Source organism: Scylla paramamosain, chromosome 24 (genome assembly GCF_035594125.1).
Source record: "Scylla paramamosain isolate STU-SP2022 chromosome 24, ASM3559412v1, whole genome shotgun sequence".
In the NCBI taxonomy this organism is placed as follows: Eukaryota; Metazoa; Arthropoda; class Malacostraca; order Decapoda; family Portunidae; genus Scylla; species Scylla paramamosain.
In genome coordinates, this window is record NC_087174.1 from 15,005,983 (window position 1) to 15,018,327 (window position 12,345).

The window sequence follows — 12,345 nt, forward strand, 5'->3', positions numbered from 1 at the left end:
TTTCTATTCCTAACCTGATGATAGCACCCTGCACTTTGCCATATTTGTTCATAGATGTCCAACTCTTCAGGAATTAAACAACTCAGACAGTGATCAAAGCCACAGAATGCATAACTTCTGATCATTCTTAAAATTTCTGATTGGGGTTGAGGAAACTTAGTATTGTTCAGTGCCTTAAAAATTAAATTCCTCCATCTATCAGTTCAACACTACCTTCCTCATAACTATCCTGTCTTCTTTAATGACACTCAACTGTTCCCCTCCTTCTACATTGAATATCCTTGGTCTGTGCTCTGCTTGTAATCTAAACTTTTAACTTCACATTTCATCTCTAGCTAAAATAGCTTAGTTATGCATTATGAGTCATCTCTGCCCTTTTCCTCATCCCCCCACACCCCTGGTGTAACTCTGCACCTTTATCCACCCATGTATGAAGTACACTTCACATGTATGGGGTGTTCCACTCTTTTAGACAGGGTGGAATCAAAAGCATTTCGTCTTATCAACTCCTCTCTTGTAACTGACTGTCTTCAGCCTCTTTTTTATCTCTGGAGTGTTGCTCCTCTTGCTATCTTCTAACACTAATTTTATGTTAACCTTTCTTCTGAGCTTACTAACTGCATCCCTACCCTCCTCCCATGGCCTTGCTGCACAAGACTTTCTACTTTCTTTCATCCTTATTCTGTTTACCTTTCTCAATAATTCATTCTCTTTTCTGGTGAACTCTGGAACTCCTTGGCTGCTTATGTATTTTCTCCTTACTACGACTTAATTGAATTCTTTCAAGAGAGGGAAGTTTCAAGACACTTTTTCCTCCAATTTTTGATGATTGTTTCTCATTCTGTTTGGGGACTGGCACCTCAGAGATTGGTGCTACTTCTACACACACACACACACACACACACACACACACACACACACACACACACACACAAAAAAAAAAAAAAAAAAAAAAAAGACGGATGAGTAAGCATAATTTATTTGTATTTCAAGAAACATTTGACAGAGTACCACACAAGTGACTGATATGGAAATCCGAATACATAGGAGGTAGATTATTAAGGGAGAATTACTAGAATAGATGAAAGATATTCTGGACAGAGGAGAAATGAGGAGAACTCTAAGGAGAAAATACTCAACCTGGAGAAAAGAAGTGGTCCCACAAGGATCAGTGAGTGATGAAAATCTATGAAAAATGCCACACAGAAAATGTTTAAAAATCTCACAAATATGTGGTAGATTAGATAATATTAGACATAACCTTATATCTGATGCATTTCTACTAAGTATGTACTATACTCGCTGTTACCCTCACTTCACTCACTGGGTATCTGTTTGGAGAATAAGAATAGTATAATCTCTCGTGAATAAGTTAACAACAACGGAAAGGAAAGTCTTGAGATGGATTGCCTTTCTAAGTAAACATCATTCTGTAAATGCAACTTTTCCTTAATGAGGATCCTAAACTGTGTCTCTATACATGAAAATTTTTCTTTAATATTAGTATATCAAATTATATAATAATATAAGGGAAACGATAAACAATTTGTTGATAATGTTCACCACACACAGAGTAGTAACAGATTTACGTAGTGTGTTCTCAATTCAGAACATCTCTCTTTTAAAAACAGTGTTATATGTTCTGATCCCTAATTATATAATACCATGCCAATTCAAAATATATTTTCTTAATGATGTTAGAAATATATTAACGCATTTAAAAAGATAATTAAGTCATATACTTAAAGGCCTCCATACACTATCAATCATGACTGCGCAACCATGGTGATTCAGCAAACAGTTCAATCATCGGTTTTGGCCCCACACTAGTAATGAGATTGTGCAATCAATAGTTGTCGTGTGTGCTTCATTCGGTCAAGATGAGTAAGCAGGCTGCATGTATTGCCATTGTCTTTGCCCTTGAGAGCATGGAACCAAATAAGAAAAGGAGAAAGGTGTGGATGAAGGACAGACTTAAGAAAAGGCATGAATTCATCCACGACAACCTTCTATAAGAACTTGTAATCTCTTCTCCTGTCGACTACAAGAATTTCCTACGTAAAATTTATGTTCTTGTAATCGTCACATTTGATCTTCCACAATGCTGGGAATCTTCGGTAGAGTTCAAGGATTTCCCGCCAAAATTCCTGTGTCCTGTGTACTCGGCTCTCCATGGTTGTTGGTTGAAGACTGCTGTTTTTTCTCAATCATTGCCACACACTGTCAGTCATGACTGTGCACGCGTCATGACTGATGGCTAAAAATCAAACAGTGCTGGACCCTCTTCAATCACCTTCAGTCATTTGCGCAATCCTTCAATCATACCCATACACTTATAGATATGATTGCGCAATATTGTATGATTGATAGTGCCTTTACATGCAACACAGCACTTGTCATCATTTCTGCTCTAGTAGTCAGTATTCATCTTTTTCTTTTTCAGTTGTTATTATTATTATTATTATTATTATTATTATTATTATTATTATTATTATTATTATCATCATTAATAATAATAATAATAATAATAATAATAATAATAATAATAATAATAATAAATTTCACCCATGTAAATTTCCATCCAAGAAAGTTCCACCCAAAATGCATGAAATTAGTATAGAACGTGTGTGTGTGTGTGTGTGTGTGTGTGTGTGCTCTTTTAAGTGTACCGAAGCTTTGGATTATGAAATTAGTACTGGAAACTATAAAAGCTTGAGAGTATGACGTTCAAAGCTTCGAAGCAGAAGCTTCCTCTGAAGGTATAGTAGGCTATACCTTCAGTTTCTCCTTACTCTCCATTACATTAAAACGTGCCCATTTATACCATATACCATGGCACTGACATTTATTAAAAAGTGAAAAAGGAAAAAGAAAACTGTGTAATGAAGAAAACTACGTCTGTGAGAAGCTTCAAGACAAAAACTTACTGGAGATGTGAACTATTTTATGCAGGCTGGAAGGCCTGTATTCACACGCATTACAACTGTGACGAGTCTGCCTCAGTGTTTTGTTCAGGAAGTCATACTCATCCGGCTTCATGTGCTAAAACTGAAGCACGGATTGCAGTAAATTCGATGCACGATGCAGAGCATGCGGGTTGTGCAACATCAAGATAATTAATAGCAGGTGGTACACAACCACTCCAGGAAGAATCTTGATCGCAATTGCAAAATATTTACACGCTTTCTAGGACTATTCAAAACTGGCGACGGACTGCTTTAGGATATCCTGCACTTCCAAAATGTCGCACTGGATACGAAATCCCTGATTCATTTAAATATCTTGCTGATGGTTCCAGTTTCTTGGCGTTTGATGGTGGCATCGATGACGTGCATCGAATACTGATATTTGCAATAGATTCTGGCTTGGATGAATTATCAACAAGTAACTCATGGGCTTTTGATGGGACATTCAAAGCAGCACCAAACCTTTGGACGCAGCTTTTTTACGGTTCATGCTGTCATTAATGATTCATGTCTCACACGTGTGTTTGCTTTGCTTCCTAATAAACAAGAAACTACCTATCGAAGACTTTTTTCGGCTATTTCTAACTTACGTCCAAACAGTCTACCAGTTCAGTGCATCATGGTTTTTGAGAAAGCTGTGCACACTGCTTTCACAACGGTTTTTCACAATGCTGTAGTTTCTGGTTGTTTGTTTAATTTTGGTCATTCCTGTTGGCGAAAAATGTCAAAGTGATAAAAAAGAGCAGTACAACAATGAACATTCTTTTGGTCTTAATATAAAATGCTTTAATGCCTTTGCATTTTTACCGCTCGAGGACGTTGTTGATACATTCGAGCTTCTGTCTGATGATGAAGTTATACCAGCTGAATTCATTACCTACTTTGAAGGCGCCTACATTGGTATTCAACGGGGAAGGGGCGAACGACAAAGAAGAGTAGAACCTCTTTTCCAATTGAAGTGGGAAACGTACAAGAGGGTATTCTGAATGACCAACCTAAAACTAATAATGCTGTAGGTTTTCACAGTGCACTAAGAGCGTCTATAACAAGTATGTACCCGAATTTGTGGAAGCTTTGTGCTGCACTAAAAAAGGAAGAAACCCTCACACAAACAAAATTATTGCACGTCCGAAGAGATGAGTAAAAAAACGAAAAAAAAAAAAAAAAAAAAAAAAAAAACAAGACTATAAACAAAAGACTGAAAACCCTCGTGGAGAACTATCGTGGAAACATCATGGAGTTTCTGAAAGGCGTTGCACATAACCTTCATTAAACCAAGCTTTAAATAAAATACAATGAAAAAATAGTTTGTCTGCCTTAATTTTTAAACTTCGTTTTTAACCTGGTTTTTAACCCTGTGACCATTTTGGTTGCCTAGAACGTAAATCAATAAAATGAAAGTTTATTTTTTATTTATTTATTTTTTTTTTAACCTGTTGTATGCATTATCATTTATCATTTGTGTGTGGAATTTTCATGGGTGGAATTTTACATGGGTGAAATTTTCTTGTGAAATTTTCGTTGGTGGAATTTTCTGCACACCTTTTGTACTTATCATTTTAATATATTAAAAGATGATATTATTGAAAAGATCAGTTTTACATTTCTGCTTACTTACAAATAACTAGATGAAGGCTGTATATACATTATATACGTACTTATATGTATTATGTTTATGTTCTGTCTGTGAGGAAGCTACTGCTCGACAGACTGTTGCTGGATCAATATTGTATATTTTACAATTTGTATGTACTTGCTAACAGCAATAAATTTTACTTACCTTCTCACTTACTTATTTGCTTATTTACTTACTTACTTGCACACACACACACACACACACACACACACACACACACACACACACACACACACACACACACACACACACACGCACACGCACACACACACACATGAAAATCAGCAAAGAAACAACTGCAATACACACACACACACACACACACACACACACACACACACACACACACACACACACACACACCAAAACGTGCTTCCCTCTTCAGCTGACCTCTTACCTTTCATTGACTGTTAATTAATCAATTATCGCGTGTCCTGTCGAAGGCCCCAAGTTCCGCCTCTGAGGCACAGCGGGCGGCACTTCGGAGGGGAAGGTGGTGGCGAGGGGGTGCCGTTGCTCTTTTCTCCTCGGCGTAGAAACTATGGCAGTGCGAGAATGTGTGTTGGTGTTGATGCTGGTATGGGCGGCGGGGAATGCGGCGGAGGAGGGGGATGCAGGGCTGTGTGGTCTCAATGGGTGTCAGGCGATCGACTTGGCGCGGCGCTACACCGACCTGACGATGGCTAAGATGATGCACACTATTAAACCAGAAGCCATGGAGGAGGTATTTGAGAGCATGTCCAAGCTAGAAGCGTTGATCCGGCAAGTGGAGGACCTCAAGAGGGACACCAGCAGCCTTCTACAACCAGGTGAGGACAACTGTGACACAGGTGTTGCTGTGCCACGGATGACCAACATTAACTGTTACTGAATGGAATACTTAGGAAAAGAAAAAAATAAACTGCTCTCTCTCTCTCTCTCTCTCTCTCTCTCTCTCTCTCTCTCTCTCTCTCTCTCTCTCTCTCTCTCTCTCTCTCTTACCCGTTTAGTATGGCCGATCAACAGTGGGCCTGAGCGGTGGTCCATGTGTGCTGAGGGCCCCTGCTCCTGCACCATGGAAACCAGATTCGTGTCCTGCTGGCGCCTAGAGCTCCTCGATCACGTGCCGCGCAAACAGCAGATCCCCATCGACACCCGAAGTCTGTGAGTGTGAGACCGTAGGGTGGAAGGGTAAGCTCGGGAGGGGAAGGAATGACTGCAGGTGAAAGGACTGTGAAGACGATGGCATGAGAAGAGACAGAACCACACACACACACACACATAGACACACACACAGACACACACACACACACACACACACACACACACACACACACACACCAATAAAAAAAAATAGGGAGGGGAAACAGGAGGTTGACGGAAAAGAAGGAAAAGATTGAATAAAACATTAATGTGGATATTGTTTACAGAGACTTGGGAATGAATCGCCTCAAATTTCTGCACAAGAATTCTTTCACCAAACTGACTGAGCTGGTGGAGCTGTGAGTATGGCCTAGTCGTCCCCCACCCGTCCCAGTCCACTAAGCTATGCCGTTACTGCGTTATTACTACTGATTTACAGCTGTTTCCTTTCTCTTATTCAAATGTATTTTTTTTTTTCTTTTTCCAGGGACCTGAACGAGAACCAGCTAGAGTTGCTGCCAAGTAGTCTTTTCTACGACCTGGAGAACCTGAGGCACATGTACGTGTGTGTGTGTGTGTGTGTGTGTGTGTGTGTGTGTGTGTGTGTGTGTTATGTAGGAGTGTCACCGACCAAGGGCAACAAAATTAGAAGAAAAAAATAAATGCCCACTTAGGCCCACAAACAGATTCAGAAACCATTGTCAGAATCAGAAATCACTGTCAAAATTTGGAGGATAAGTGTCTTAAAACCTCCCTCTTGAAAGAATTCAAATCATAGGAAGGGAGAAATACAGAAGCAGGCAGGAGTTCCATAGTTTACTAGAAAAGGGAATGAATGATTGAGAATACTGGTTAATTCTTTCATTAGAGAGGTGGACAGAATAGAGTGAAAGTAGAAAGTCTTGTGCTGCGAGGCCGAGGGAGGAAGGGATGCATGAAGTTAGCAAGATCAGAAGAACGGTTAGCGTGAAAATAGTGCTAGAAGATAGCAAGAGATACAACACTGCGGCGGTGAGAGAGAGGTTGAGGACAGTCAGAGGAGAGAGTTGATAAGACTGTGTGTGTGTGTGTGTGTGTGTGTGTGTGTGTGTGTGTGTGTGTGTGTGTGTGTGTGTGTGTGTGTGTGTGTGTAAGAAATTTGCGAATAGATGATGACACCCAGTGGATATATGAAAAGTTTAATGTCATTGTTTTACATATTATCATTGTTGCTGCTGCTGTTGTTCTCATAATCCCCCTCTCTCCCTCCAGCAAGCTGCACAAGAACCGTTTACTGTACCTCAGTCCAGAAATTTTCCAAGACGCCCGTTCACTCCGGACCATGTAAGTGTGTGTGTGTGTGTGTGTGTGTGTGTGTGTGTGTGTGTGTGTGTGTGTGTACTTAATACCAATAATTAACAATCTGACTCTCTCTCTCTCTCTCTCTCTCTCTCTCTCTCTCTCTCTCTCTCTCTCTCTCTCTCTCTCTCTCTCTCTCTCTCTCTCTCTCTCTCAGCGACTTTTCCTTTAACATGCTGGAAGGCCTCCCTGCGCAGGCCTTCCGGAAGCTGCATCACCTCTACAACCTCAACTTAGAGAGCAACGCCATCACCGCCCTCGACGAGATGATATTTTACGATCTCACTAACCTCGAGGACCTCAACCTGTCCAACAACCAGATCAAGGTGTGCTGTAGTAGTAGTAATAGTAGTAGTAGTAGTAGTAGTAGTAGTAGTAGTAGTAGTAGTAGTAGTAGTAGTAGTAGCAGCAGCAATAGCAGTAGTATGGTGTGTGTGTGTGTGTGTGTGTGTGTGTGTGTGTGTGTGTGTGTGTGTGTGTGTGTGTGTGTGTGTGTGTGTGTGTGTGTGCGCGCGCGTGAGTGCGTGCGTGAGTGCGTGCGCGCGCGCGCTTAGGAAAGAAAAGAAATATGAAAAAAAATAACTCCCACAAATAAACATAATCACCCCCCTTCTCTCTCTCTCTCTCTCTCTCTCTCTCTCTCTCTCTCTCTCTCTCTCTCTCTCTCTCTCTCTCTCTCTCTCTCTCTCTCTCTCTCTCCAGGAGCTCCCACAACTGGCGTTCTACAGGCTGAGTAAACTGAAAACCCTCAAGATATCGCACAATGTCCTCTCGCGGCTGCCATACGGACTGTTCAACGGCCTCGTCATCCTCCAGGAGATGTATCTTGATAACAACTACGTACGTCCCTGTATTGCTGCCTCTTCTTTTCTATTTAAAATAAAAAGCTGACTAAGGGCGACGAAAAGAAAAAAAAAGCACATTTACCATTCTTAACACACACTCTCTCTCTCTCTCTCTCTCTCTCTCTCTCTCTCTCTCTCTCTCTCTCTCTCTCTCTCTCTCTCTCTCTCTCTCTCGTTCTATGTATATACATCTGTCCACCTTTTTATCAGCATCTTTCTACTTGAACGTGTTTTCCTCACTTTGTATAATATTTTCTCTTCTCTTTGCGTCCGCCAGTCTTATGTATTTGTTTCCTTTACTATCTGCCTCCGTTTTCGTTTCCTGTCCCATTTCTCGTCCACTCATCTTTGGGGTACTCTTGCCCACTAATGCGGAAAATACAAACTATTGCTAAACTACTATGAGGCAAAAAACCTGACTTCTGTTTTAATAGTTATCTTGACTTAAGTTGATTTTATCGCCCTTCCTTTTGTACGTATTTTACCCTATTTATCCTTTTCTATAACTTGTCTTTTTTCATACTATTCCTTTATCTCCATTTTTCTTTAATGCTGATACCACTTCACTCCTCTCAAACCTTCCGTTTTTCTATTTTTGCCTTCGTTCCTAGATCGAGTCCATCCCGACAGACACCTTCCGCGACCTCATTCACCTGACGTTCCTCGATATGACTGCTAATCGTATCCTCAGAATTTCCTACAAGGACTTCATCAACATGGCCAACCTTCGCTCGCTCTTCCTCGGTCGCAACCTCATCACAGAAATAAACAACAGGACCTTTGTGGGTGGGTGGGTGAGAGAGAGAGAGAGAGAGAGAGAGAGAGAGAGAGAGAGAGAGAGAGAGAGAGAGAGAGAGAGAGAGAGAGAGAGAGTTATGAAGACTAATGCGTTAAAACAACTTTGCTTTGCTCCTTTCCCTCCTCCTCCTCTTTCCTTTATTTCCTTCTTTACATCCATCCATATCCTCCTCCCCTTCCTTATCCTCGCTTTTCTTTTACTTTTCTTTGTCCTTCCTCCCTACTCCTGCTCTTCTTCCTTCCATCTTACATACTGTACATTCTCTCTCTCTCTCTCTCTCTCTCTCTCTCTCTCTCTCTCTCTCTCTCTCTCTCTCTCTCTCTCTCTCTGATTATTTCCTTAATTTGATCTCTGCTTCTTACTTCCCTGGGTCCTCCTCCTCCTCTTCTTCCTCCCTCTACTACTACTGCGAGTACTCCTTCTCCTCTTCCTACTATTACAACAGGCACACCGCGGCTGGAGAAGCTCTACCTCTTCTCCAACAAGATTGAGAAGATTGAATTAGCAGCCTTCTCGGGTCTCAACAATCTCTCTTGGCTCTTGCTGAATAACAACTTACTCAAACTGCTGCCTAACGCCATCTTCCGCCGCACCCCGAGTCTCCTGCGCCTGTGAGTGTAATAGTGTATTGGGGAGTGTGAGGCGTGTTTTAAAAGTACTAAAAACCGCGATAGAGCAGTGGGGTTAGGGAGTGATGGAGTTGAGTGAACGTGTGAAAGGAATGAAGAAAAGGAAGTGAGGGAGTGTTAAAATTATTAGGAAACGTAGGGTATGTGAGCATCAAAGAATGATTGAGTGCGAGGGATCTGGGCTGTGAAGGAATGACTGCCTGAAAGGATGAGAAGGGGAAATCTATCTTTTTTTTATTTACTTATTTTTTTTACGTAGGAGGGACACCGGCCAAGGACAACAAAAATCCAATAAAAAAAAAAAAGCCCAATGAGATGCCGGTCTCCGAACAGAGTCCGAAGCAGTAGTCAACAATTGAAGGATAAGTGTCTTGAAACCTCCCTCTTGAAGGAATTCAAGCCATAGGAAGGTGAAAATACATAAGCAGGCAGGGAGTTCCAGAGTTTACCGGAGAAAGGGATTAATGACTGAGAATACTGGCTAACTCTTGCATTAGAGAGGTGGACAGAATAGAGGTGAGAGAAAGAAGAAAGCCTTGTGCAGCAAGGCCACAGGAGGAAGGGAGGCATGCAGTTAGCAAGATCAGAAGAGGAGTTAGTATGAAAATAGCGGTAGAAGATAGCAAGAGATGCACCATTGCGGCGATGAGAAAGAGGCTGAAGACAGTCAGTTAGAGGAGAGGAGTTGATGAGACGAAAAATTTTTGATTCCACCCTGTCTAAAAGAGCTGTATGAGTGGAACTCCCCCAGACATGTGAAGCATACTCCTACTCCATACATGGATGGATAAGGCTCTTGTATAGAGTTAGCAGCTGGGGTGAGAAAAACTGGCGGAGACGTCTCAGAACACCTTACTTCATAGAAGCTGTTTTAGCTATAGATGAGATGTGAAGTTTCCAATTCAGATTATAAGTAAAGGACAGACTGAGGATGTTCAGTGTAGAAAAGGAGAGCTGAGTGTCATTAAAGAAGAGGGGATAGTCTGGAAGGCTGTGTCAAGTTGATAGATGGAGGAATTAAGTTTTTGAGGCATTGAACAATACCAAGTTTGCTCTGCCCCAATCAGAAATTTTAGAGAGATCAGAAGTCAGGCGTTCTGTGGTTTCCCTGCGTAAACTGTTTACTTCTTGGAGGGTTAGACGTCTATGAAAAGACGTGGAAAAGTGCGGGTTGGTATCATCAGCGTGGGAGTGGATAGGACAAGAAGTTTGGTTTAGAAGATCATTGATGAATAATAGGAAGAGAGTGGATGACAGAACAGAACCCTTAAGAACACCAGTGTTAATTTAGTAGATTAAGGAGAACAGTGACCGTCTACCACGGCAACAATAAAATGGTCAAAATGGAAACTTGAGATGAAGTTACAGAGAGAAGGATAGAAGCCGTGGGAGGGTAGTTTAGAAATCAGTGTTTAGTGCCAGACTGTATCAAAAGCTTTTGATATGTCCAAGGCAACAGCATAAGTTTCACTAAAATCTCTAAAAGAGGATGACCAAGACTCAGTAAAGAAAACCAGATCACCAATATAGCGGCCATGATGGAACCCATACTGGCGGTCAGATAGAAGGTTGTTAAGTGATAGATGTTTAAGAATTTTCCTGTTTAGGATAGATTAAAAAACTTTAGATAGGCAGGATATTAAAGCAATAGGACGGTAGTTTGAGGGATTAAAATGACCACCCTTTTTAGGAACAGGCTGAAAGTAGGCAAACTTCCAGCAAGAAGGAAAGGTAGATGTTGATAGATAGAGTTGAAAGAGTTTGACTAGGCAAGGTGCAAGCACAGAGGTGCAGTTTCGGAGAACAATAGGATGGACCCCATCAGATTCATAAGCCTTCAGAGGGTTTAAACCAGCGTGGGTATAGAAAACATCATTGCGAAGAATTTTAATAGATAGCATGAAGTAGTCAGAGGATGGTGGAGAGGGAAGAAAAGCCCTGAATCGTCCAAGGTAGAGTTTTTAGCAAAGGTTTGAGTTCAGCTTTTAGAGATAGATGTGATAGCAGTGGTGCCATCTGGTTGAAGTAAAGGAGGGAAAGAAGAAGCAAAGTTATTGGAGATATTTTTGGCTAGATGCCAGAAGTCACAAGGGGAGTTAGATCTTGAAAGATTTTGACACTTTCTATTAATGAAGGAGTTTTTGGCTAGTTGGAGAACAGACTTGGCATGGTTCCGTTCAGAAATTTAAAGCGCATGAGATTCTGGTGATGGAAGGCTTAGGTACCTTTTGTGAGCCACCTCTCTTTCATGTATAGCACGAGAACAGGTTGTGTTAAACCAAGGTTTGAAAGGTGTCTGACTCCATGCTGTTATGCGCTCGACAGACAGGGACGGGCCTCTGTCACGGAAGCAGTAGTCATTCCATGGAAAATCAGCAAAATACCTCCTCAGATCCCCCAACTAGCAGAGGCAAAACACCAGACACCTCCACTTAGGGGGATCTTGAGGAGGGACTGGAGCGATAGGACAAGATACAGATACGAGATTGTGATCGGAGGAGGCCAATGGAGAAGAGAGAGTAACAGCATAAGCATAAGGATTAGAGGTTAGAAAAAGGTCAAGAATGTTGGGCGTATCTCCAAGACGGTCAGGGACACGAGTAGGGTGTTGCACCACTTACTCTAGGTCGTGGAGAATAGCAAAGCTGAAGGCTAGTTCACCAGGATGGTCAGTGAAAGGAGATGAAAGCCAAAGCTGGTGGTGAACATTGAAGTCTCCAAGATGGAGATCTCTGCAAAAGGGATGAAAGTCAAAATGTGCTCAACTTTGGAAATTTGGTCAAAGAATTTCTTATAGTCAGAGGAGTTAGGTGAGAGGTATACAGCACAGATAAATTTAGTTTGAGAGTGACTCTGTAGTCATAGCCAGATGGTGGGAAACTCAGTAGATTCAAGAGCGTGGGCAGAGAAAGGGCAGAGATAAAGCAGGAGGGAATAGAAAAGAGCAACTATCAGTTGCCTCAGGCACCTGTGTTTCAGTGAGGGAAAGAAGATGATGTTTAGTAGAGGA

At 41.5% G+C, this 12,345-nt stretch overlaps 2 protein-coding genes across 3 annotated transcripts in view; one reads left to right on the plus strand and one right to left on the minus strand.

The window, feature by feature from the left end:
- Window positions 1-5,135, minus strand: part of LOC135112810 (uncharacterized) — a 59,405-nt gene extending 54,270 nt beyond the window's left edge. For both annotated transcript variants that reach the window (XR_010274564.1, XM_064027638.1), the window contains exon 1: window positions 5,000-5,135. The gene's annotated coding sequence lies outside the window, so the exon portion shown is untranslated. The remainder of the gene's footprint in view (window positions 1-4,999) is intronic.
- Window positions 5,136-5,143: 8 nt separating this feature from the next.
- The window catches only part of LOC135112809 (insulin-like growth factor-binding protein complex acid labile subunit), a 9,009-nt gene continuing 1,807 nt past the window's right edge, over window positions 5,144-12,345 (plus strand). The window contains exons 1-9 of the mRNA XM_064027637.1: window positions 5,144-5,411; window positions 5,592-5,745; window positions 6,012-6,083; window positions 6,212-6,283; window positions 6,976-7,047; window positions 7,220-7,388; window positions 7,765-7,902; window positions 8,519-8,693; window positions 9,152-9,317. Coding sequence (XP_063883707.1) covers window positions 5,144-5,411; window positions 5,592-5,745; window positions 6,012-6,083; window positions 6,212-6,283; window positions 6,976-7,047; window positions 7,220-7,388; window positions 7,765-7,902; window positions 8,519-8,693; window positions 9,152-9,317 — 1,286 coding nt within the window. The remainder of the gene's footprint in view (window positions 5,412-5,591; window positions 5,746-6,011; window positions 6,084-6,211; window positions 6,284-6,975; window positions 7,048-7,219; window positions 7,389-7,764; window positions 7,903-8,518; window positions 8,694-9,151; window positions 9,318-12,345) is intronic.